Here is a 27,671-nt window from a genome sequence, read left to right as displayed (position 1 = left end):
CAGGAAGTCCCTGAAACTGACCAGATTCACTAGGCTCCTCCATCCCTGTCCTAGTTTGTTTCTTCATTGCTGTGACAAAATACTCTGAGGAAAGGGAGCTTGGGGAGCTCCCGGGTCATCCAGGAGCTCAAGGTAGGAACTCAGGGCAGGAACCTGGAGGCAGGAGCTGGAGCACAGGCCATGGAGGAACGCTGCTTACTGGCTTGTTCCCTTGGCCCCTGCTCAGCCTGCTTTCTTATGCAACACAGGCCTACCTGCCCAGGGGTGGCACCACCCACAGTGGGCTGGGCTCTCCCACATCACACAACAATCAAGAAGATGCCTTGCAGACATAGCCACAGGCCAGTCCAATGGAGGCAATTCCCCAAATGAGGCTCCCTCAACCCAGATGTGTCAAGTTGACACTAAAGCTATCCAGAACACTCCCCAAGCGCGCACACACACACACACACACACACACACACACGGCTAGCAGTGAGCACTGCTAAGAGACTCTCAGACCAGTGGAACTGCCTGGAAGAGGCAGATCAGCCAAGCTGCCAGCCTGAGCTACACAGGGAGTCCCTGTCTCAGAAAACCAAAACCAAAACAATACAAACTGAAAAAGAAAGAAACAGGGCTTCTGACACAAAGCACAGGACAAGTTGAGGCACATCTTTAGGGAACCCCAGTTTCTCTAGGATCTGTACTGCTGGAGACTCCAGCCTTCTCAGAGACCAAGAACATGGGCAGGGTCCAGTAGATGGGGCAATTCTGTCCACCAGCTTGGGCCTAGGGAGAAGGCCCAGCCTCCCATCCACCACGCACTTAGCTTGCATTGATCAGAGCTGACAGCTGAGCTGTTCATAGCTCAGACGATGAATATGCATGGAGATTACAAACAGGAGACTGGGGACACCAAGGCTGTGGCTTCTGGGGAAGGTTGTTCGTTTTTGATGACACTGTTTAATTTGGATTTGCTGGCCTCCTTTCGTCATCCCAGGGGCAGGCTTAGTAATCAAGATCTACATAATGTGCTTTGTGCCGTAATTAAAGCTGCTACTTAATTAGAAAAGCTGTCCACCTCCAGACAAAGGGAGAGCAAGGATGGCTTTGACACAGAAGCATGAGAACTCTTTTTGAGCGGATGGCGCCGCCTGGGTGGGTGCTGGGATATACTCAGCATGCACATGCACACACTCCTGTAGCCCGTCTCTGACGACCACACTTGCCAGTCCCACAGGCATGTTCTGATCATGGTGGGAGTGAAGTCCTTGAGAAACTCACAGTGGAGAAACTTTGAGCCAGCCTGTACTGAGCTTGCATTATCTGTTTGCCCATTGGCCACCCCCAGACACCAGCCACTAAATACCAGGTGCTGGACTGCTGAATGGACAGCACTAGCAGACACCACTGATGTCACAGCCCACCTGTCTACTTTGGTGTCAATAATGGCATATGTCTTGTTGATTGAACATAACAGCCTCCAAGCTTATGCATATAAGCTTATACATAATGCCATATAATAGCCATTTCCTTCCATGGTTCTGAGGAACAAGAGTCTAGGGGCCTCTGCAGAGATTTTGAGTTTGGGAAGACTGTTGTGTGCTGCAGTCACATGGGGACTTACAGGGACATGAAGAGGGTGAACAACCAAGAGACACTCGTCCAAGTGTCTCTCCATGCATTGTCTCAGAGCCTGCCCTCATCACTTAGTCTATCAGCCTATTTGCCAAGATGTCTGATTGCTCCTGTTTTTTGTTCTTTTTTTTCTCAATGGATCCAGCATGTTTATGACCCAGTCTCTTGTAGCTGGTTCTTATCATGCCCATGCTCTGGCTGGCAAGGCTTGGGACACATGCCTCAGCTGGAGGGGGCTCCCCCAACATGGAACTAGACATGGGGAGAGACAGCCCAAGAGCTGAATGATAAAGGGATGTTCTGACCACACACGTCCTCAGTGTCCTCACCCTAGGAAGGGGACTATCTAGCAGGGAGGACCCAGTGTTCTTTGACAGGACAAGTGAGAACATCCTGGTAGAGGAGAACTGTCCAGGTAGGGAGAGCACTTCAGGAGAGGGTGTCTCCTCCCACACACCCCATAGCTCTTCCTCACCCCTTTCCAACCTAAGTCAGGACCCTACACTCAGACCCAAGAGCTGAAAGTGAGAAGAAAGGTCCAGGGTCTCACCAGGCTCTGTCGCAAAACTCGTCCTAAGCCTTTGAAGGCGGCAGCTAGCTCCCTGTGTATATCTCAGGATGTAAATAATTCAAACTTTTGAGTTGTAAAAAAAAAAATAGCCCTACATAAAAGTACTAGGCGAGGGTCACTGAGCAACATCCACACCAGCATAACAACAGCACCAAAAGCCGGTGGGACAAACACACTGGGTGGGGTCTCAGGGCTCAAGCTGGGGTGTCCGTGTACACATGTACACATATACAGCTACACATATGCAGCCCAGCTACCTCCAGCCTGTCAGTCTCTGGGTCCAAAGGGAAGAGGGACTGCTCTTAGGAATGGGTGTCAAAGAGGATGAGCTTGAGCTTGACAGCAGAGAAAAGAGAGAGACAAAGACAGAAAAATAGAGATAGAGAGATAGGCACAAGGAGATTGAGGGAGACACAGGTAGACAGAGAAAGAGGAAAACACACAGAGAAACACGGGTTAAGAGAGACAGAGGAAGACAGAGACAGAAAGATAGAGGCAGAGAGATACAGAGACAGAGAGACCAAGGGAGACAAAAACACAGACCAAGGGGCCATCTGTAGCCCTACACTCCTGCACGGCAGAGCCCCATCCCCAGCCCTCAGCTTCTAGGACCAGGCTGCTCACCTCTTAGGCCTGTAGTCAGGGATGGTCCTGTCCAGGGAGATGCGGTCACTGAGCTGTGCGTTGTACCCAAACTCCTCGAACTTGCCCTCAGTCTCCTGGCTGTTGTCCTGAAGGGTGGCAGCCACACCTCCCTGGCCCAGGCCACCTGGACCTTCCACCAGCCCAATGGGCTTTGCAAGGCCTGGAGGAGACAAGAAGAGGCAGGTCAGTGGATCCTGAGAGTTGCTCCTAGCAGACCCACCCCATGACGAGTGTCCTGTGGGAACCCAACACTACTGCACCAGAAAAGGGTGACCATGGAGTCTGCAGACACAAGGTTGGTGTGATCCAGGGAGGGTGAACAGATGCAGCATGAATCAGGCAGTGTGACCACTCCATGTGACACCATGATATTGAGAGCAAGTTACTACATGCCCACCACAGAATCCCAGCAGTGCAGGGAGGCCAAATTAAGACCTTCAACCTCAGCTACTAATCACAGGTTATTATCAGCTCACCATTATTTTTTAAAATATTTTTATTTATTACTTTTTGTGTATGAGTGTATTGCCTGCATGTGTATAAGTGCAGCCGTGTCATACAATGCCCAAGGAGGTCAGAGGATGGTGTTGGATCCTCTGAAACTGGAGTTATGGATGGTTGTTAGCCACCATGTGGGTGCTGGGAATTGAACTTGGGTCCTCTGCAAGAGCAGTCAGTGTTCTTAACTGCTGAACCATCTCTCCAGTCCCATCAGCTCACCATTATAATTGACAATTGCACTTGCCTAAGATGTCACTAAAGGGGATGTAGGGGCCAGGGACTGTGGACCTCTCTAGACTCTAGGCTCACTGTTTCTATAAACCTGAAGCTGTTCTAAAGAGTAAAGTCGGGACTGGTGAGATGGCTCAGAGGGTAAAATCACTTGCTGCCAAGCCTGAAGACCTGAGTTCAATCCTTAGAACCCACATACCAACAAGGTGGAAAGAGAAAACTGACTCCCAAAAGTAAGCTGACTTTCACATGCATGCTATGGCACACACACATACACACACACACACACACACACACACACACACACACAATCAATCAATCAATCAATCAATGCAATAAAATCTTAAAAATGAGTGAAGCCAATTAATGTACAAAATTTTTAATTGTGGGGCTGAAGAGATGGCTCTGTGGTTAAGAGCACTGACCTCTCTTGCAGAGGACCTGGGTTCGATTCCCAGCACCCACATGGTGGCTACAAACCATCCTTAACTCCAGTTCCAGGGGAATGCGAAGCCCTCTTCTGACCTCCGAGGCATTGCATGACACAGATGCACTTACATACATGCAGGCAATACACTCATACATATAAAATAAAAATAAAATAAAATATAAAATTTTAATTGTAAAGAGCTAAAAGAGATTAAGCTTTTAAATACAAAGTCATTGTCCCCCCTGTGGACAGTGTTTGTCTTCCGAACCAATTGCAAATTGGTGCCACACACAGCTTCAGGCTGAGGACATGGGAATAACCGAAGGAATGGCTAAAACAAGGTACTGGAGAAAGCAAGGCAGCATAGAAGGCAAGAGAGTCCTACAGGACCCTCTAGAAAGCTCAGGTAGACACTTGCTCTGCCTGGGGTCACAGAGGCTGCTCACCTTCGGTGGGGTAGGGTGGGGCTGTGGCACCTGGGAAAGTTCTCAGCAATCACTTGAGTCAGGAGAGTGGACATGGCTCAGAGCATCTCTCCTAGAGGAATCCTGGTCCAGGGCAATGTCCATATGCAAGGAGAGTACCTGCCATTCTCCAAAGTGGGGGCCAAACTAGGCAGTGTGAAGTGTGAACTTCCACACTCCAAATAGCCAGGGGGCTTCTCTGGTCAGTCCAGGCTCCTGGACCCCTGAGTATTCTGGAATATTTCCATTTGAACTGTGCAAACATAGAGTTGAACTTCGTGTAGGATTGAAGGATATGAATCCAATATAAAATTGAAAAATTATGAGACACATCAGTCACTTGCTTATTTTTATCTTAATATTGCAACATATCTGAAGACTATGCTTTGGACATGGTCTCTGTAGCCCAGGCTGGCCTGGAAATTCACTATGTAGCCCTGGTGGCCTCAATCCTCCTGATTCAGCTTTCTAAGTTCTGGATTATAGGTAAGCACCACAAAACCCAGCAAAATCCTGCTGTTTTTAAAATCTATGTGCTGTACTTGCGTTTTTCACTTTAACTTTTTAAGATGGGTGTCTCCCAGAGGCAGAATGCAGCAGCTTCCAAACTGGCGGGAGCCTGGCTGTAGGGTGGCTAGAGCTGTTCAGGGGGTACTGGGTACCCTGTGTTGGGGTTTCACTTGTAAAGGTTAATATGTCTTTGGTGAAATATCCAGAACACAACATCTGTGCTGCCTCTCCTGCACACACCACTCTTCACGCTGGCCTTCGTTCTTTTTATTTCCCAGCCAGCACATGAGCACTATAGGGGTATGGATCTGGTTCTTACTCTGTGAGCCAGAGACAAGTCCCAGGGCTCCTCAGTGTGAAAAATGAGTGGAGTGTTTCCACTTCCACCTACATCCCCTCCCCTGCACTGCCTTCCCCTGATTTTTCTCAGCTCTGTTATATTTTTAGTGATGCTGGTGGCTGCCCTAGTGGCTTCAAGAAGAATGCTGAAGGTTCTATTTCTGGGCATCAACTTTCACCAGTGCCCCTAGACACCCCCACACACAAGACAATGAATGCACAGGCTTCCTGCCCATGCCTTCACACAATGCCCTCAAGCTCATCTGCAATAGCCCTGGCTTGCTCTGCAACTGCAGGTCAGATTCCACAAGATTTTAAGATGAGAAACAAGTCAGTATTTACCCTGATGTGAACAGAACTTTCCATGGAGCCCAGCACTGAGGTGCCCAATAGGACCAAAGCTTAATTCTATTACTAACCAACCTTGGGTCACTTAATGAAGAATTTTCAAATGCCAATGCTCTCATTTCCCATACCTTCATACACTTGGCTGCTTTAGTTTGGGCAGTGACCTACATCTTGCTCTAGCTGGGCATACAAGGGTGGTAGTCACAGTATTTGTTGGCATGTGCCCTGCCAACATGCTCACTTTCTCATTTTCCATTGCACCCCTAGGAAGCCAGTGCTGTGAGACACTCCAATCTGCAGATGAGGAAACTGAAGTGCAGAAAGGTCCACATCCAAAGTCATGGTGTCTCTGAGCATATGCCCACACTCAGGCAGCGTGGCTGAAATCAGCTGATCTCCATGCCATGCCTGAGGCTTGCTAATGAAGTGACTGTGGGGTGACAGGCTCCTTGGTTTTATGAATCCCATATCTTAGGTCTAGGACTTTCTTTTCACTTGGCTGAAGTATATTACCAAATAATACTTCAGAAGGATTGTGTGGAATGTGACCTTTCTAAGCTCTAAGGCAGCTGAAAACCCTTTTCTTTTCCTCAGGATTGGCAGATAACTTTGCTGGGTATAGAATTCCTGCTCAATGTCTTCTTTCCCTTACCTAGCTCCAGGGTTGCTATGAGTTCCAGTGTAGGGGACCATTTCTACTTTCTGCAGATCCTCTCTCTCCTCTCTCATCAGGGCATATCTGGAGTTTACTGTGATCATGCTCAGTCTTTAGAAAATCTTTTACCCCATACCTGATGTGTTTATTACATTCTGGGAGATGTGTTCTGCCACCTGTGAGATTATTCCTGCCTGCCTTCCAACTTGCTCTTCTGCAACTTACTTTAAAGATTTCTTTTCTTTTGGTCTTTTTGAGACAGGGTCTCCCTGTAGCCCCAGTTGGACTGGAACTTGATATATAGACAGGCTAGCCTTGAACTCACAGAAATCTGCTTGCCTCTGCCTCCTGAATGCTGGGATTAAAGGCTTGTGCCACCATGCCCAGCTTTCTTTTTCTTTTTAAAAAGATTTTGTTTTCTGTTCATTTATGTTTATGTGTGTATGTCTATGTGAGTGTATGCCACGTGCCTGTAAGTATCTGCAGACCAGAGGAGTATCAGATCCCCTGGAGCTGGAGTTACAAGCAGTTGTGAACCATCTTGTAGGATGCTTAGAGCTGAACTTCAGTTTTCTGGAAGAGCAGCAAGCACTCTTAATCACTGAGCCGTTTCTCTAGCCTGTCATTTCTCTAGTCCCTGTTTTTAACTTTCTCTCTCTCCTCTCTTCTCTCCTCTTCTCTTCTTCGTATGTGACCCGGCTTTCTCTCTTTCTCTCTCTCTCTCTCTCTCTCTCTCTCTCTCTCTCTCTCTCTCTCTCTCTCTCATAGAGACATATGATTGTGAGTTACCTGATACAGGTGCCGAGAATCAAACTTGAGTCCTCTAGAAGAGCAGCAAGTACTCTTAATCACTGAGCTATCTCTCCAGCCCTGCAACCTTTTCTAAATAAAGATTTCTCCTCTTTATTAATTTTCCTCCTGTTGACTTCTTTTTCATTCTCAGAGACTCTCAAACCATCAGCTTGATGTTCTGTCATACCCTTGTGGCTAGTTAGCCCACCCATGGTATTTTTTCTTGTTAACAGTATTTTTAATTCTGAAGAATGTCTTTTTGTTTTCTGCCTGCCTTTGTCTTGCACTGATGACATGCTGGTTTTCTGCTGGTTGCCGGGCAAACTCCTTCTGCTCGTGGTCTATCTGATCTTCATTCAACCCCAGGGCATGGCCTCCCCAACCTTCAAAGAGCAGGTGAGGAAACAGACCCAGAATTACAAAAGCATCCCAGTCAAGACCTCACTCAAGCTGCTCATTGGAAGAGTGGAACCAGGGTCCCAGGCTAGGCTCCTGCTCAGGAACCTCCACTATAAGGAATCAAAGCAAAGTCCTGGCAGCTCTGGTCCAGGCCTGGCCCTCACCATCCTTCCTAACATCTGACCCTACAGGACACACTGTGCATCTCATTCTTTTTGGAGAAGCCTTATGTATCAGTTACTTTTTTGCTGCTGGGACAAAAACACCTGACAAAAGCAACTTAAGGAAGTAAGGGCATATTCTGGCTCACAGTTTGAGGGTGCAGCCCATCATGGTGGGGAAGGCACAGTGGCAGGAGCTAGAGGCAGCTGCTCACATTGCATCTACAGTCAGGAACAGAGAAATGAATGTTGTTGCCCAGCTCACATTTTCTTTATTCGGTCTGGGACCCCAGTCCATGGATGTCACCCACATTCAGGGTCTTCACATCTCAACTAACCTAATCTAGAAAGTCCCTCACAGGCCTGCCAGAGGTTAGTTTCCTAGGTCATTCTAGATCCTGTCAAATCGACAGCCAATATTAACCATCTCACCTTGCTTTCTAAAGTGTACCCCAGGGGTCACTGGGAGGGGCTTGAGGTGGTACCTATTCATCATTTCTTAAGGAGACAGCTGCTTTCTTGCTGTTCACAGAGCATCTATGGAGCCCCAAGAGAAGATATGGAACAGGAACATTGCTCCCTGGGAGATTCATGACCTGGTTCCACACATATATACCTGTGACCCTGTGAGGCTGGGAGTTGTTGAGGTACTCTGGCCAGGAGCTATTGGTGGAGAGGGGTCCACATACACATGAGCAGATCCTTGAAACTAGCCTGGGATCTGGAGCTGAGGTCAGAGCCACCTGCACAAGCCTTAGCTCCCCTCACAGTTCTATGGAGCTGGAAAGATCCATAGCTGCACTGACTGAAAACCCTGATTGGATTTTACCTTTATGGAAGGTCACTCCGGGCACCTCCCTGCAGGGCTCCTGGCCTCTCATCTTCCCCCATCTCTTATCCCTGCAGCAGCTCATATCCTATTTCACAAAGATTCCTTGTAAAGAGACAGAATTGCTTGATCTCACTAGGAAATGAGGGCAAGCTGGAGGACATCACAGTGGCCTGCCTGTGACTGAAATCATGAGGCCTGTTTCACCATGCTAACAGTCGATGTGGCTGCCCACACTCTGAGGCTCTGCCAGGAGCCATGCTGAGCTGGGTAGCACCTCCTGCCTGGGCTGCCAAACCTCTGGGCAGCAGCTGTGGAACTCCCCCTCTCCACTAGAGCCCAGCTCCGGACATAGCAAAGTGTGTGTTGGGGAGGGACTTAATTACTTTCTGGTTCTCAGGATCCCCAGATCTAATGAACCAGACAAGCTTCATACTCACAAAGGGCACAAGACTACTCTACACACACCACTGAGAGCTGAGCTGTGTCTTCCAAATATATCAAAGCCAACATGTTTAAATTCTGATTTCCAAGACCTAAGAATGAGACCTTATTTTGCAATATATGTAATCATGGTAAAATGAAGTCACCTGGGTGAGGCCGGGCCCCAAGTCTAGCATGGCTGGTGTCCTCTGAATAGGAGAACTTGGATGCAAACCCACAGAGGAGGCCATCTGTGGACAAGGCACAGATAATGCCCACAGGCCAGGGATGCCAAGAGTCTCCAGGAACTGTAAAGGGTAGAAAGACCCTCCCCAGAAGCTCTGAGGGATGAAGGCCCAAGAGGGCATCTGTCCCTGCTCTTTTAGCTGGTCCATGGCGTGTGCCACACAGCTATAGCTGCTTCAATGAGAACAGGCTCTGCTGGGTGATGCTGATGTATGGACTATCCATCTCAAGGAGTGACCCAGTGCATGTCCCTTCCAGAGGACTCAGGAAGCCTTGTGGTTATCCTATGCAGAAGGTGGACACATGACTTCCAAAAGTACTAGGTCCCTAGAGAAGCTAGGATGAGCCACTTTCCTGGTTTCCAATCCTGAAGCATCCTCCAGCAGGATGGCTTGGGTCACATCCCCAAAGCCAGGTGATCATGAGAACAATGGGAAACCTACATCCATTAGCTCAGCCTTTGAACTTCTGCCCATAACTTGCCTAGAAAACAGCAAAGCCAACATCCTAGACTGTTCTATGGAGGAGGTGGCTGAGCTGTCTGAGAGTTAGTGCTCCACATCTGTACACTTTACCCCTTCAATCCAGGTTCACCTTCCAGGCAGGTGCTTTTGGTACCCTGCTAAACACATGAGACATGAGATTCAAAGCCCAGCACCATAGATAGCACCTCAGCCCAGCCAACTGTCCAGCCACAAAAGTCCAAGGGAACAATAGAGGACCAGAGGAGATCACCAGGGTTTTATTCCAACAAGCAAAGCATCCACTGACCAGTTGCTTCTTCACACCCACCAGACAAGGCCAGGAAGAAGAGACAGCTTAAGTGAACGAACAGCTTTCTGGTAGACACTCTGTGGGAGGGATAATGGCCACGTTTTCCCTCAGATGCCTAGATTTGCCAGATGGAGCTTTGTGTGGGTGAACTCTAAGGATTTCAGCCTGAGACATTCCTGGTCCCCCATAAGGATCATGTACCAATGGGAAATGCTCCTGGGGCAGGGACAGGGACTTGTCTATCTTGAGTGGCTCCAGTACAGCCCTACCCCTCCCAGGTAGGCTGGAGGCAAGTGTGAAATGAAACCTTCTAGTCAGGACCATGTCAGTGCACTGGCCAGAGTCCCAGCCTCACCAGGGGTCATGGGACCTGCTTGCACCTGGAGGGGGTGTATGTCTTGTATGTCTCAAAGGGGTGAGCCTCCAGCTGACATCCAGGAACCTCCTCAAGCTGGCAGGAGGTATGACCAACCCCATCCACAGTATGTTGGATGCAGCAACACCCACTTTTGCTGTTCCCTGTACTGTACAGCTCATTTGGATGGTGTCAGGAAAGGCAGTGATGCTGTGACTACCTGCCGGTCTGTGTTTAGATTTTTGCCTCAACTTAAATTATTGTCAAAAGTGTTTTCTGTGTATGAAGCCCCAGCAAACTCTGGACAGCTACCTTTTAATGTACCATGTATTACTGTGTCAAGTGGATTATAAATACCTGCTTGTACACTGATCAAGTCAACCAATTCATCTATTAGGTCATAACCTATGTATAGTCACCAGAAATTGAGCTACTAGGTCACAGCCACAGATGCTCTATGGACTAGGTACCAAGTTCCCTCCCAGACTTGGTTTCATTTTATTTTCCTGCCAGCAATATATGCTTCACTCCTTTAATTAGAAGGTCGGTTTCTTCTGATAGAAAAGGTTGAAAGAAAGATGTTATTGCAGGAAGACTCAAATGCATACCCAGGATCACCCAAGACCCATCACAATGGGGAAAACCAATACCCACATATTAGTGCCAGAGTTATTTTTAAGTCTACGAATGCCGAGGGTAGTGACACGCACCTTTAGTCCCAGCACTCAGGAGGCAGAGGTAGATGGTACTCCCTGTGAGTTCAAGGCCAGCCTGGTCTACATAGTGAGTTCCAAACCAGCTGGGGCTACAGAAGACCCTGTCTCAAACAAAAACAAAAGACCATAAGATGGTGTTATCTCAGTTTGGTGAGTGAGTAGCACATTTCAAGTCCACACTGCCCTCCTTGCTCCACCCCAGTGCTTTCCTGCCACTAAGATTCCTTAGAAATATCACTTTGGCTGGGCACAGTGGCACGTCTTTAATCCCAGCACTCGGAAGGCAGGGGCAGGTGGAGCTCTGTGAGATCAAGATCAGCTTGGTCTGTGACTACAGGGAGGCTCTGTCTCAAAAAGACTATATATATATATATATATAACTTTGATAGCCATAAACATAAAAAGCCAGCATGAAACATCATTTACTTCTTTGTCTAGTCATCAGAAAGGCATTGGAAAGGGACTGAGAGATGGCTCAGTGGTTAAAAGCATATACTGCTCTTGCAGGGGACCTTGGTTTGGTTCCCAGCACCTATATCAGATGGCTCACAGCTGCTTGTAACTCCAGTTCTGGGAGATTGGATGCCCTCTTCTGGCTTCCTCAGGCAAACAGCACACACACACACACACACACACACACACACACACATATACACACACACTTAAAAATTAAAAGTAAGATTTTTTTAAGGTGTAGAGAGTCTTTGAGTGACACCCATCCAGGAAGGGTGTGAACCAATGACTGGGCACATGCTGCCTTGTAGGAAATTTGGCAGGGAGAGGGGCCCAAGTGCAGTGCAGACAGTGACAGCCTATGCGGGTTGGCTGTGGGCAGTGGTTCCACATCTGAGTCAGTGCTGGGGAGGATGTGTGGGGTAGGGCAAGGTGCTTTGGGAAGAAACCAGGAGATGTGGGCTAGAGGAATGTGTTCTGTGGCAACTCCTTGCAGGTCAGTATGGTGGGGAAGGGAAGGAAGGGATAAAATGGGCAGGAACTTTGATCCTGCAGGAAAGGGACTACTGGAGGATCTATATCTAGGTAGAGTGGGGAGGAGAGGATCTCTGGCCAGTCTCACTCATGGATAAGTCATACCAGTGAACATGGTGGGGCTCAAGGTCTGTGCAGGGGCAGATAGGCAAAGTGGGCTTTCTGATCTAAGGATAGGAGATGATGGTACTCACTATAGAGTCAGAGCAGCAGGTAAGGGCCAGGCATGAGGAAACATGAGGGGTTAGGTGGGGTTACTTCCAGGCCCCTGGGGCCAGGGCAACAGAGGAATTTTGCTAAATGAGACTGGACTTAGCTTAATGTTAGAGACCTGGCTGCATGGAAGGGCAACTCTATTCAGAAGATGGAAAACACTCAGAGCCAACGCAGGAGTGACCAAAGTAGGGGCAGACAAGACGGAACTCCAGGTGAACATGGGGTCTGAAAGATGGGCCTAGGAGATTGCAACAACACTCAGGAGCTACCTAACCCTCTAGGCTGCCAGGACATAAAATCTCACAGCTTCGGTGGGCCTCTATTTTTCTGTTTTTTTTCTATTTCATTAATTTCTGCTTTATTATCTCCTTTGTTCCACTTTATTTGAACGATTCTGTGTGTTTTCCCTAAAATCTTGAATGCTATACTAATTGATTTTGATCTTAGTTATTTTTCAGTATACTAATGTAAGCAATTAAGTTTTCCCTAAATATGGATGGAGTTGAATCTGGAAATTTTTATGTCATTTGGTTCTGATTGTGATGCACAATGCCACATCCCTTTCAGCTCACTAGAGAAGTAGAGCTGTGGTTTTATCCACACATGTATAAATAACTGACAGCGATCTTTCCTCTATAGAGCCCATTTGCTCTGTTCCGGGTAGAGAATAGCATCTACCAGGTGGGTTTCAGTTGGGACTTGCCTGTGGCCTGGTGCAGGCTCAAGTCTTTTGTTCTTTTTAATTACATTTATTTATTTTATGTGTGTGTATACACAAGCATGTCATACAACATACACGTGGAGGTCAGAGGATACCTTGTGGGGAATAGGTTCTCTCCTTCCGGCATGCAGGTTCTGGAGATCACACTTAAGTCATTAGACTTGACAGCAAGCACCCTTACCCAGTGAGCCATCTTGATGGCCCTGCAGGCTTAAGTTTTGTAAACAGCCCTTGTGTCTCTGAAGAATGCAGGCTGCTGATGAGTTCTTCAGGTTTGATCATACAGAGCTGGGGAACCTTACCTCACTCATTTCCTGGGAGGCAGTGACTGGTTCTTTTCTTCTCTTAGTTCTTTCTATATTTTCTTTCTATTTTGGAGCCATGGTACAAGGTTCCATGTTCAGAATCCTAGTTCAGGATCACAGCATTTTCCTGGTAAGCCACTTGTCACTGTAGTGTCTATTGCTAGAAGTGACTTTATCCTAAAGCCTCCTCTTGCATGCTCACAGAGTGCCTCTTTCTTTGATTGACAGTTGGCCCCTCCCTTCCCTTCCTCTGTGCTGCTGGGTTTTCTGTGTGGTCCTCCAGAGTCCCTCATGGACAAACAAACACAGAAGTGTCCCTTTGAAGCCATCACATCTAAGGTGGCCTCAAACTCACTGTGTATCAAAGGATGACCTTGAACTCCCACCTCCCATGCTGGGGTGGCAGGAATGTACCACCATTCCTGGCCCATTCCTGCTTGTGTGTGGGTGTGCACATGTGTGTAAATCTTTTTTATTTTTTAAATATTTTACAGAATTTTTAAATTTGTTGGATAGTTTGATGATATTTAGATCCCTATCTGTACCTTCCTCCACAGTGCCTCCATCCAATTTTATATTACATATTCTATAGAATCTAATCTATTCTGATCTATGTCTTTCAGTGTGGGTCAAGGATCACTGCAGAAGAGGAGGCAGAAAGACTGTAAGAGGCAGAGGGGGCAGATGACCGCAACTAAACAGTTTTCCAGACAGCTGGACAGTTACTCATACGAACTCGCAGCAATGGTGATAGCATGCACAAGTCCTATGCAAGCTCAAACCAGACAAAATTCCAGCATAGACATGGGGGAGTAGGTAAGAAATCTCACCCCAGCCTAAGGAACTTTTGGCTATTGATGGTTACTGGGAGGGAAAAGACAGTGTCTTACAGGGATGAGACTCTTGGTAGGCCCATTCCTGCTTTTTCAATGATAACTCCCAAGCTTGCTGCAAGCATGCTTGCCTCAAACAACCTAAGATTACTTGTTATCTCCACCTTCCACTATAACCTTAGAGCAAGAATGTAATACCACCTACACCCAAGATGGCTGGTGGGCTCATTGTGTCTCCCATGTGGTCCTTGTCCTAAGTGTTGTTTCAACAGTCAGGAGCTGTGGACTCTTGAACAGGGCCTTTGTTCGTGGACTTCCCATGCTTGGCCTCTGAATCCACCACCTCTTCCTAAGGTTCGCTTGTGCATGGGGCCTCTGTCTCCCCTCCTCCCTCTTCCCCCTTCTTCTCTCCCTCCTCCTCTGAATATGCATTTATTTTGCCACTCTTTGGCTCTGGTTTGCTGACTTAGAAGTGAGGGTGATGATCATGTCTTAGGTTTTTGGTTGCGGTCAAGTGTAGAAGTCAGGGCTGGCAGCTACATCCTTATAAATCGAAGCACAGCTGCCCAGGTGCCTCTAGACCCCTGTTATCACACAGTTCCCTTGGAAACCACTCTACACTCTGCATGAGTTTATAATTTTTCCTCCTAGGGCTGTCAGTCTATAGTTTCACTAGAATGTTCAGTGAATTAATTTAGTCTGCCCTGCTCTTGGCTTGCTCATTTTCCATCTGAAGTGTCCCATCTTCTGGTAATTCAGGGTGCTTTGGGGGCTTTCTCTTTCAGAGCACAGCAAGACATGGTTGCCTTTCTGTGTGCCTCACCCTCATCCATACACTTCCTTTCCTTTTTCTCTCTGTACAGTGGCCCAGGGTATTTCCTCAGGAACATCTTCCAGGTGACACATTCATCCTCTCTTTAGCAGTATCTGGTTTCCTGTGTAATCTACCCATTGAGTCTTTAGTTTGAATAGCAATATATTTCATTTCTGGGACACACACACACACACATACACACACACACACATTTGACTAGTCTGGTATCACTGAACATTCAAATTCTTAAGCTTTTTTTTAAACGGGGTGCTCAAATCTGTAACCCTCTTGCCTCAGACCTCTGAATGCTGAGATTATAGACACCTGCCACCATGCTGCCACACCTAACTGGATGCTGAAATTCTTAAACTATCCTCAGGTCATTCTGTTATGTGAATGTTGCAGGGGCTTGGAGTTGCTCTGGTTCTAGGGCCCTGGCAAATGAAGAACCCTCGGGTTTTGCCTCCCAACAGGTGTGCAGGAGCTGGGGCACATGAACCAGCCTGACATATAGGAGAGCTGATAGGTGACTCCTGGGGGTTCACAGGCAGCTTAGTGTCCAGGTGCAGATGAGCATAGCTGGTCCCAGCTGTGGGAACCAAGTATCAAGGATAAGAGCTGGAGACTTGTTTCCTATGATGGAGAGCCAAGCATACACTTGTGCCCTCCCTGTCTCTACCAGGGTGAGGTTACACAATAGGGAACCCCCAGTCCCCGTCACATCAGTGCTTTAACTCAGAGCCCAGGTTCCTATTTGGTTCAGAGTCTGATTTGCAGCAGTCTGATTTACAAGAAGCAAGGAGCCTTGGTGTGACACTCCAGGCTACACACCCACCTCCTGATCTGCCAGCAGTGTGGTCAGCAAAGGCAACAGCTCATGGATGCACAAAGCCAGCACTAACTCTGCCTTTATAGAATAATCCCATGACCCAAGAGAAGGTGGCACAATTTTTGAATTTCAAGAGATCTCTGGTGGAGGAGTTGCTTTCAGAGGGTGTGTATGAGATTGTTTACATGTGGGGCTGACTCAGTTTGGAAGCAGAACACCAAGAGAAGGTGACTCAGGAGCTGAGTTGTGATTTGGATCCATCTGTATCCCACATACTTCCTCTGGCTGCACTTAAAAAAAATGACAGCGGAAGTTCCAGGATAAATATGTCATTCACCATCATGCTGGGAACTACAGGTGGTGGCGAGGATCAGGGCTGATGGTTACATAGGGCCGCTCAGCTCTAACTGATTATTGTTAGCCAGGATCGGGACAATAATGCTAGGGCTTCTAAGATTTCAAGAGAAATGGCAATATATAGATTCTTCCTCAACAGAGTTTGGAAGAAATGGCTAACAGACAAATGTGCACCCATCTGTGTGCCAAGCTAGGAGTGGCTGGCCAAGTAGTGAACTCTGGGAAGCTGTGTGCAACTGTATGCAGTCAGAGAAAATTTGTAGATGTGATTAAGTCCAGCAGGTTTAGGGGGAAGATCTGGATCACCTGGGGTACCCAGAGTGCAGTCACAGGTGGGGCCAGATCTGACATAGCAGAGAGTCTGCATGAGGACCAGCTGTGCGCAGCAACGCAGCCACAAGCGGGGGTTGCAGGGGTGGGGAGCTCCAGGGTTTTGAGTGGGAGGGAGTGATTGCCCCAGAGCCTCTGCAGACAACCTGTCTCCCTGACACCTTGGTTTTAGTTCAGTGAAATACACTTTGGGCTTCTGGACTCCAGTGCTGTGGCACAGTGTCTTCATTTGTGGGTTCACAGGCCCAAGCAGACATCTGACTATGTAAGTGTTCAGACCCTGAACTCTGACACCTGTAGTTTCTCACTTGGGGCTTAAGAACATAGCTGCTGCAGGGTCGGGGTATGTAGTAGAGCATCTCCTATAGATCTGAGCCAGCAGAGATAGTGGCTGTGGGCTGCATGGTGGCTATAAGGACACAGCCACCTGTCCCTTCTGCTCCCATCAAGTGGCTCTGTGCACTGGTGTGGGACTAAGAGGATCTTCCTGATGGTTTCAGCAATGGCTTACAGAAGAGCAGCATGACAGAGGAGCTACCAATTCTTGTAGGGAATGACATGGAGGGGAGGCAGCATTTCAGGTACCTCCACAGGGCCACAGGTATGTGTTGGCCACAGATGCAGCTAGAAATCTGACTTTGCCACCACCTTCAGGGCCTATAGATTCCAAGAGTGTGGACATACAGCCTCTTTAGTGGACACAGAGGTCTGACAGCATGTGTCTGCTTTCTGCAGGTAGGGACAGTCCCATATGAGTTGTGCCTGAGGCCATAATGAGCAGTTCCCAGCAGCTGCTCAAAAAGCAGAGTCCTACCTTAGGTCATGGAGGTGGCCCCCAAAGACTAAAGGTGGAATCTTTTGCAAAGAGGACCTTACTGACGTCATTAAGTGGGAATATGGAGGTGAGAGCATCCTGGAATAGTAGGCCTTAATCCAATAACCAGTGTCCCTATGAGAGACATAGCCTGTGGACCGTGTGGGGGCAGAGGCAGAGATGGAATGATATGGCTACAAACCCAGGAGTCCTGGATGGCTGGAGCCACCAGGAGGGAAGGCTGTGGAGAGGCTGCCCATGTCTCCATCTTGGACTTGTGGCCTGAAAACTTGAAAACAAACTTCAACTAAAGTCCTCATTTATCATTTATCACACCAGCCCCCAGAAAAGTGCTAGAAGAGTTGGAAGAAGAAACTAGAGAAGGGAGGAGAGTCACCAGGAGGGACAGGGTGGGCTCCGGCAGTTGGCTCCCTGCATGATTTCCAGCAGAGTCACCGTTTGCTTCAGGCAGAATGGTCCAGTGGAACCACCTGGCCTTGACCACTTGGGCCTGCCAGCCAAGAGGGAACCAGACTACAGACTGTCAGAAAAATTTACATGGAGACCCTGTCTCAAACAAACCAAAAACAAAGCTACAGGTTCCCATCAGTGGTAGCTGTACTCTTTAGACATGTCTCTTAGAATGGTACTCGATGTAGCATGGAACTCACATATGTAGACCAAGCTGGCCTCCATCTCACAGAGATCCACCTGCCTCTGCCTCCTGAGTGCTGAGATTAAAGGCATGCACCACCATGCCCAGCCTAGGCTTTGCTTTTTATCCAGAATCCTGTGCCCTTTTCCTGTGTGGAACTAAGACTCAGTGCTCAGGGCTAGAAAAACCATGGTGTGAACATGAGATGGGATGCCACATGGTAGGAATTCAGATGGGGCTGGCCCTGGAGGATGTCCACCAGTCCCCCAAAGTCCACATTCCACAGAAAAACCACAGTGCAGGGATGCACTTCAGTTGGAGTTTTATAACATTCAGAGACAGAGAACTCAAGCAGAGTCTGATTACTGGGACTCTTAATTATCTCCCCCAGAGAGGCAAGGGAGGGGTACAAGGAAATCAAGAGCTCTGCATAGAAAAACCAGGCTTTTTCACTGGCCCTGCTCTAGAACTACTCAGCTGGTGTCTCCTGGCCAGGCAAGAACCCCTATAGGAACAGACGTGCTGCCTGCTCCCGCCAAATCCCAGAAAACCTCAGCAGAGTCAGTTCATACTTGGCCAGCCCACCTCTTCTGCACAGAGTACCTGGGCTCGTGGGCGGCTGTGATTTTCAACTTGGAAGGAAGTGTGGCTCTCAAGCTCCCAGTTTCTCTTTGAGTCACTGGTTTCCATCTGTCACCATGGCATCAGCCAATGTTCCAAGAAAGGAAGCAGCCCCAAAGGTTGCTGGCCATAGATGATCGGAGAAGAAAACGGAAGGCCTCTGGGAAGGAGGCCAACCATCCTCACAAGAGAAGGTGTGGGTATGGGGTCCAGGCTTAAGCACACCCTCACCCACTTGGAGTCTCAGCCCACCATGATTCAGTTTCTGGACACATACTCTCTTGGCACTCAGGGCTGCCATGAGCCCAGAGAAGGGACTCATCAGCTGGGGTCCCATAGTGGCACAAGATCAGACCAACCTGTGCCCAGTAAGAATACAACAAAAAACAGCACCAACCAACTAAAAAGCAATAAACATCTGAGGAGGTGGCAAGAAGTCATGCAGCCCAGGAGGCAGCAGGAGTATGATGGGAGCCAGCTGGTATTTGCTCTTTGCCTCAATGGAGGCTCTGTATGCTGTGAACCTCATATTTCAAGGGGGAAGAAGTCAGAGGAATCAATTTATCCCATCAAAACCAAGTGAAAGTGAAACCTTGGGGTCCCAACCACATGTAGACACAACTTTGGCCTGAATGATCCACAGACCTTGAACTTGGCCAAAAGGCTGCTCAGTCAAGCCATTAGGAGTCCAGAGAAGCAACTGTAATCCTCTCCTAGCAAATCTTCTCCATGCACATCCCCAAAGTATGCCTGTAGGCCAGGGTTCAGTGACAACAGCATACAGCATAACAAGGCAAACAAGCAGACAGGACATTACTGGAAGTGAGTGCTGACAGGAGCCACGAAGGCATACTTCAGACAACAGTCCTCATTCTGCCTTGGATCTCCAAAGCCCTGCCATCTCCATCAATCGCCTTTGTCTAGCAAGAAGAGCCCTGATGTCTATAGTGAAGAAATGACCACTGTTACCCTCCAGGCCTCCCCATAAAGCATCCCAAGTGGGCCTATGACCTTGGCTGCCAACCTTGTGGAGTGTGTGAGTAGAGAGAGAGAGGGATGGGGACAAGAAGGACATCCTCTAGCCCCCTTGCTCCTCTCTTTTGTCCCCTGTAAAAATGCAGGCTGATTTAATGTGCCTGCCTATTCACTTTGATGATCACAAAGTAGAGATAAAAACAAGAACCCCTGGCTTACCTTCTCAGATAATGTCTCCCTCACTCCCACTTCAATTTTATCTACTCTCTCCAAATATAGCAGCTCATTTCATTACAGTCAGGTCTTTTAAGATTCCCTGGGGACCCAAACTAACAACAGGTTGTCAATAGCAGAGACCAATGTCCTGAAACGATGAGGTCATGAACATTTTGCAGGATGTGGCAGTACCTGGGAAATGCCCCTCAGAGACTGTGACTGATAAATCCTTGCACAGGATTCCTGCACTCAACTGAGAGAGCACAGCTAGGGAGATGGGGGAACCGCAGCCCCCTCTTCTCTAAGCCCACAAAATGCCACACAACTGCACTACACAGCAACCAGTGCTCACAGCCCCAAACTGGGTCTGGCAGCCAGAAGACATCCTGGCAGCAAGGATAACTCACCATGGTGTCTGTCATCTCATGGGTCACCTCAGCAGTGACCCTAGTGAAGTGCTGGGACAGTCGAATAGTCAGTCCATATCCTGACCTCTGATGTTTCAGGGACTGTGATACATTTAGTGACCCTGGCCTCTACTGAAGGATACTTGCCTGAGTCCAACCTAGCCATGGAGATCATAGGCAGGAGGAGACTCCAGGAACTTACACTCTGAGGACAGTGGAGACTAGCCCTCACTGCCTCTTGAGGTTTATGCTGGCCTGTGGTGGTTGGAAGATTGTAGCTGTCTCACTTACTGCTAAAACCCCGGATGAATGAATGAATGAATGAATGAATGAATGAATGAATAGATGGATGGATATAAGAATGGCTAATGGCTGAATGGATGGATAAATGGCTGGCTGGCTGGGTGAATGAATGGATAGGTGGATGAATAGATGGCAGAATGTTCGAATGATTGGCTGGCTGGATGTATAAATGGATGGATGGATGAATTGATGGATATCCGGATGGATGGAGTGAGTGAGTGAGTGAGTGAGTGAGTGAGTGAGTGAGTGAGTGAGTAAGTCAGACCTAGAGCCAGGGTACTATCTCTAGCATTCTATCCAGGCAACAGTACTCTACATGTGATACTCTATTCTTGGTCCTTCCCCCAATCCCCACACAGAGCAAAGAGCCACACTCAGAAACAAAAAATCAGTTCCCAGACAATGACAGGGAAGAAGAACAGACAAATCTTCTACTTTCCTGTCCTGCTTCAGCCCCTGTCCTCCTACCCCACTCACCTCAAATAATGCTGGAAAGAGCCTAGTCTAACCTACCAACCCAGTGAGTCAGGTCCAAGATGGCTGGGGTCAAGTCACTTGCATTCAATTCTCACTTTCACCCATTTCCTAACTTTAGGCAATATCTCAACCTGTGTGTCTTGGTTTCCACTTCTTATAACAGTTACTAAACCATCCTCCCAGCTGCCATTGGGGAAGAAAAGGTCTGACATGCCCAGCACAACCCTGGCATCAGGCTGCTGGGCCTTCTTATTCTCAATTCCTCCATGACACACCCAAATAGATCACAAAGTGGAGCTATCCACATCATTAGTCAGTGATGATGACTGAGTCCATCCCACCCACTGCAAAACACATAGCACCCTAGCTACTTGATTCTACATGTATACCACTGAGGGCTATGTGTGGGATCTGAAGGAAAAATACAAGGGTGCAGGAGGTGGGCAAGTGCAGATGCTAGAGCTGCAACAGGATGGTCAGCCAGGACACTGAGGCCATCTGGGTATAGAGTAGGGCAAGGTCTGAAAGCTCCAAATTATAGAAACCAGCATCTCTGGTCCAACCTCTGGGGCTGTGAGCCAGGACAGGGCCCAAATCCTACTGGGTTAGACCCATGGTGCCACCAGGAAAGAGAAAGAACCTGAGTTCTGAGGTCCCAGGAAGGAGAATATGTTCCACATTTAGTGTGGAGTGCAGCAAGGCCTCCCTGGGGCTCTGCAGTGTCTGTGGCTCTGACCTCAGGGATGATGTCTCTTTGGCTGAGCCCAAGTCACATGAGACCATCAGCTCCACATCTGTACTAAGATAGGCTGTCCCCTCCATGTGGGTATACTGAGACTCAACCTACCTCCCTGGCTTTTCTCTTGTTCTAGCCACTGCAGATGCTGCCTTCTCCTTCCCAATCCTTAGCTTCCTCCATCTTTCCATCTACATACTAGTCTATCCATTGATCATCCATCTACTCACCCATCCATTTATTCATCCAATCCATTCATCTATTTATCCACCTATCTGTCCATCCACTTATCCATGTATTTATCCATCCATCCACCTACTCATTGTCCACCTATCTACCCATCCACCTACTCATGTATCCATCCATCTACCCACATATCTGTCTATCCATCCATTCACTGACCCATGTATCCATCTGTCTTAAGTTGTTCTTCCTATTACTGTGATCAAAATACTCTGACAAAGTCAATTTAAGGGAGAAAGGCCTTATTTTGAATCACAATTCGATGTGCAGTCCATAATGGTAAGAAAGTCAAGGCAGCAGGAGCGGGAAGCATCTGGTTCCATTGCATCCACAGTCAAAAACCAGCAACTGCTGAATGCATCCTGCTGCTCAGCTCCCTTTTCCCACTTATACAGCCCAGAATTCCAGCCAGGGAATGGTATCAACCACAGCGGAAAGGTCTTTGCACCTCAATTAATGCAATCAAGATAGCCCCCTGCAAACATGCCAGAGACCCTTCTCCCAGGTTGTTCTAGATTCTGTCAAGTTGGCAACACTAATCATCACAATATCCATCCACCAACCCATTTATCTGCCCATTCATTCATCCACTCACCTACCATACCAATTCACCCATCCACCCATCCATCCTACCAGGCAATATTAACTACTACATTTTAGGAATCATCCTACCCATCTATCCAAATCCTGCCTGATTTTAACTGTTTCTTCTGCACCTTCATTAACATTCCTGAGGACCAACCATGGTCAGTCACTTCACCAAGTCCTTTGCAGATCTGCTTAATATCATCAGTAATTATATAGGGGATGATAATACATTTCACAAATGTGAAAACCAAGGTTCAGAGAGAGAAAATGACCTTCCCAAGGTCACCCAGTTAGAATTTGTGCCCATATCCATCCAACATCAAATGTGCCACTGGAACACTTCCCCTTCCATACAGCCATCTGACTCATCATCAAAATATCCCTCCCTTATGCTCCTGTGGGTTTCCAAAGCCCTGATAGCACACCACCCCAGAGAACAGTATCACAGGCTGCTGAATTCCTCACATCTGATCAAAGGCCCTCAGCCTGGGAACACTGCTGTGCTCTGCACACACAAACCTTACTCTGGAACTGTCAACTGAATTAGGCCACATCCTCCCCAGCTTCTTCTGGAAGCCCAGAGCTCATGATCTTTGGTCAGATGGAGCTGCATCATAAAAGAACAACAGGGTTGGTCCTGTGGTGTTGGGTGGGGAGGTCAGGTGAACAGTGGACAGCAGAAATGACAATACTTAGATGAAGATAACCACAGTCAGCCTTTACCTGACAGAAGAGGCCTTATGCCAGGTACCACTCCCAGAGCTTCACACATTTTCCAAGAGGTGAGTGCCAACTGCTTCCTTTACAGAGGAGGACATCAAGAAGCAAAAATGTCAAGAATGTGACTGAGGCTGTGCAGGATGTGGGGCCAGGCCAGCTCCCCAGCTTGTAAGAACCACGTACTCCACTCTGGCCAATCAAGATCATCACTGTATTCCCAGTCACTGCCAAGTGCTTGAACAGTCAGAACATTAGCAGGCATTCCCCACAGTCCCCTCAAAAGCAGACATTTCCCACAGTCCTTTCATAATAGTGTAGGTGTAGAAGTTGCTCCTTGCATGGCCTCCTATGACCATCCTACTTGAAAAATAAAACCTGGGTTTGCTAGGTTTTTTATTGGAACTGTGCATAGAGTGATCGGCTTAACTATCTATTAAAATAAAAATAGTCCTAGGCCTGAGATGGTTCATTAGGTAAAGAAAGGCACTTGCCAGCAGGCCTGACCACCTGAGTTTGATCCCCAGAACCTACATTGTGATGGGAGAGAACTGACTTCCACTTGTACTGGGTAATGCCCCCCCAAAAATATATTTTTGTCTTCTTTTGAGACATGGTCTCCCTGCAACCCAGGCTGGCCTGGAACTCACTGTGTAGACCAGGCTGGCTTCAATCTCACAGAGATCTGCCTGCTCTGCTTCCCAAGTGCTGGGATTAAAGTCATGCACCACCACACCTGGCGATAAATATAATTTTTTGAAAAAGAATAAAATTTGGGACTGGAGAGATGGCTCAGCAGTTAAGAGCACTGACTGTTCTTGCAGAAGAACCTGTTTCAAATCCCAGGACCCACATGATGGCTAAGAACTGTCCATAACTCCTGTTCCAGGGGATCCAATGCTTTCTTCTGTCCTCCACAGGCATTGCATGATAAGTGTTACTCTTCAGAGAGGTGAATGTTAGAGTAGCAAAAAGCCCCATTAGGAAAGAGAGGGGGGGGAGGAAGGAAGGAAGGAAGGAAGGAAGGAAGGAAGGAAGGAAGGAAGGAAGGAAGGAAGGAAGGAAGAAAAAAATATGGGAGGTGTTGGAGGGGAGGGAGTGGATGTGGATTTTATCAAAACATCTTATTTTCATGTATGAAATTCTCAATAAAGTTTTTTAAAGATGAAATAATGAAATTTGCAGGTAAATGGATGGCTCTAGAAATTGTTATACTAAGTGAAGTAACACAGACTCAGAAAAACAAACGACGTATGTTCTCCCTCATATGTTGATCCTAGCACCAAATCCTTTTAAAATTCAATGTCTTTTTAATAAGATGATGCTGTACAGCAGTCCCTTCTGTATGAAATAACTACCATCATCACGACTTCAGCTGTGCCTGATCGATAACATTGTCACAATTGGGCTTGTTGAAGGTTGTGCTCATTCATTAAAGGAGGGCCAAGCAGGGTCATTGGACCCTCACTGGAGTATCCAGCCACTCTTCCCAGCCAACTGTATGTAATTTGGCCCTAATCACACATGGTTTCCTGGATTTGGGGAGGGCTAAAGTATACAATCTGGGGAAGGCTAGGAAGAGAAGGCATGACCCATGCTGGGTAAAGGCTTTCCAGTGTGCATACCCTCAGGTACTACATACACCTTAGCAACCCTTCAGTTACTTCGAAGCCTTTGAGAGGGAACTGACACTGATTCTAACCACTCCAACAGCTATCAAAATACCTGAAAACAGATCCTGAATCTATCACTCTCGAGTCCAGCCTTGGCAGACAAAAGAAAAATGAGGAGGAACCCAAAAGAGGGATGCTTTTGGAAGCCTTTGTCAAGAAATTCCAATGGACTCTCATATGAACATTTGAAAATTGCCCTCTTCTGACTTTTTTCTAGTTCCCTGTCTAGAACTTGTAATGCTAATTACTCTTGCCTTTACTTCTTCACAAAAAAAGACTTATGCCAAAAAAAAAGTTTAAAAAATTTGTCTAGTACCAAAGAGGTACCAAAAAAGAAAGAGAGAGAGAACAAAGAAGGTGATTTGCAGTTCTCAGTCTCAGCCCATGACCTGTTTCTTGCTTCCCTGGGAAATGGGCAATCCCAAGAGAAAGCCCAGTGCATGTGTCCATAGCCCCCTCAGCCTTCCAATTTGGAGCTGTCCGGGGTGCTGAACAGCCCTATCCTTGCCTTGCCCCCTTCCCAGCTCAAGGACCGGGCCAGCAAACCTAGGCAGGCTCTCCTTGTCTTATCAAACGTCCTGTCTCTCTCAGCAGTCCCACCCCATGCATGCTGCCTCTTCCAATCTTAAAGTCACACACCATCTAGCCACTGAGCACTCCAACCTTCTGTACTGAACTGGCTCTCAGGAGGGGTGTCTGTCTCCAGGGGCCACAAAGCAAGGCAGGGAGACCATTTTGCTTTCCACAATCAAGGGATGAAGTGAACCAATATCTACTGAGTGGGGGACATGGATACAGTCCACCATATATCACACAGTTCAGCTGACATCATGCACTGCACCCTATATCCCACACTGTATTCTATACCCTGTACCGTGCCCAACACCCTACACCACACCCCACACTCTGCAGTGTGTCCCATATCACATACCACAACCCATTCCCACACTGCACCCCACATCCCATATTGTACTCTGCATCCCACACTGCACTCCACATGACACACTGTACCCCATGCCCATACTGTACCTCATATGACACACTGCACCCACATCATACCCTGAACTGTACCCCATATCCCACACTGTACTCTATACCCCACACTGAACCCCACATCACACACTATACCTCCACATTCTGCACTGCACATCACACACTGTATCCCACACTCTGCACTGTACCCCACATCACACACTGTACCCTGCATTGTACCCACATACCAACTGCATATTACTCTGAACTTCACATCCTGCAGTGCACCCTGTATCTCGCATTGTACCACATGGCCCACACTATAGCCCTGGCTTAAGCGGCACACACAGTCAGGGTCTTGCTCCCCTGACCTGCCCCACTGACCTGTCAGAGGCAACTGACTGTGCTGCAGCATTTTGGATGTTGGAAACAGCCAATGTTTTTCTAATTGTGTTTTTCTTTCTGTTCTGGATAGAAAATTAGTCATAAAGAACATATAGGGGCTGGAAAGATGGCTCAGTGGGTAGAGTGTTTGTTGTACAAGCCTGAGGATCTGAGGTCAACCCCCAGCACCCACAGAATAGCTGGGCATGGTGGCTTGCATCTGTAACCCCCAGCACTGGGGTGGTGGTAGAGTCAGGAAAATCCCAGGGGTTCATTGGCCAGTCCTTGTAACCAATTGGTGGACTCCAGCTTCAATGAGAAACTGTCTCAAAACGAAGATAGAGGGGCTGTAGAGATGGCTCTGTAATGAAGAGCACTGGAGCAATTAAAACACTGAGGTTCAGGTCCCAGCACCCACATGGCAGCTTAATTCCAGTTCCAGGGTATCTGATGCCCTTTTCTGTCCTCCAAGGGCAAATCACATGGTACATCTACATACATGCAAATGAAAACACTCATATACACAAATATAAATAAATAAATAATTTTAAACTAAGAACTTGACAGAGGAAGATCCCAAACATCAACCTGTGATCTTCACACCGGTGTGCAAAGCCACACAGACACACACACCATATATATATATTAGTTAGGCATGATGGTCCACACCAGTTGGGAGTCTGAGGCAGGAGAAATGCCATGAGTTTAAGACCAGACCAGAGCAAATAGAGGGAGGGAGGCATGATAAAGGGCACACACTTCTGCCAGTGTCTCAGCATCACTACTAAGTGAGCTTGGTGCTGGTCTGCAGCTCTTGTTCTGTGCTTTCTGAGGAGGTAGAGCCTCTTGGTGAAATACAATCGGATCTGTTAAGGCTCTGGCCAAGTGCCCCCTGACTCCCATGACCCTTGAATGAGAATGCAGACCAAATGTCCCTATAATCTGATTGCACTGATCACCCTCCCTGTGACTCTTCTGACCAGAGCACCTGGCACTGCTGCCCCAGGACTTCTGCACTGACCAGGCCTAAGCATGCTGCCCCAGACTTTTCACCTTTTCCCTTGCTTTAGGCTTTACTGGGAAGTTGCTCCCTTGCAAAGCCCTCTCTGGGCACCATTGAAATGCTAAGGCCTGCCACCTCCACTTCAGCCTTCTGCGTATTTGCTTTTTCCTGAACACTGGCTACCACTGAGCAGTCTGCATGCTTCACTCGCCAGACAGCACAGTAGAAGCCCCTCCCTAGAGCTGGGAATATTTATCACAGAACTTGAGAGCAGAGCAGGTGACCCCATAGAGGGCTAGCAGAGGAAACAGGTACTGATTTGCTGTACTGACTGGGGTCCCAGTGTGACCTTGGGTCCCTGGAACTGGAAATAGAATGGAGACAGCAGGCTGCTGTCTGCAAAAATCAGCAGGTACTGCAGGCCATACCCCTAATGCCACAGAGAGAAGGACCACCCCCCCTGGGCCTCCGTGGGCCAGCCCTGCT

The 27,671-nt window shown here is 47.8% G+C and overlaps 1 protein-coding gene across 3 annotated transcripts in view; it reads right to left on the bottom strand.

Moving 5' to 3' along the window:
- The window catches only part of Galnt9 (polypeptide N-acetylgalactosaminyltransferase 9), a 79,683-nt gene that overhangs the window by 41,241 nt on the left and 10,771 nt on the right, over positions 1-27,671 (bottom strand). For all 3 annotated transcript variants that reach the window (XM_008853738.2, XM_008853739.2, XM_008853740.2), the window contains exon 2: positions 2,816-2,996. In XM_008853738.2, the coding sequence (XP_008851960.1) occupies positions 2,816-2,996 (181 nt within the window). The remainder of the gene's footprint in view (positions 1-2,815; positions 2,997-27,671) is intronic.

The sequence above is a fragment of the Nannospalax galili genome, unplaced genomic scaffold (genome assembly GCF_000622305.1).
Source record: "Nannospalax galili isolate Female #2095 unplaced genomic scaffold, S.galili_v1.0 scaffold566, whole genome shotgun sequence".
NCBI lineage: Eukaryota > Metazoa > Chordata > Mammalia > Rodentia > Spalacidae > Nannospalax > Nannospalax galili.
The sequence above is the reverse complement of the archived record's forward strand: the minus strand, read 5'-3'. Positions and strand labels throughout refer to the sequence as shown.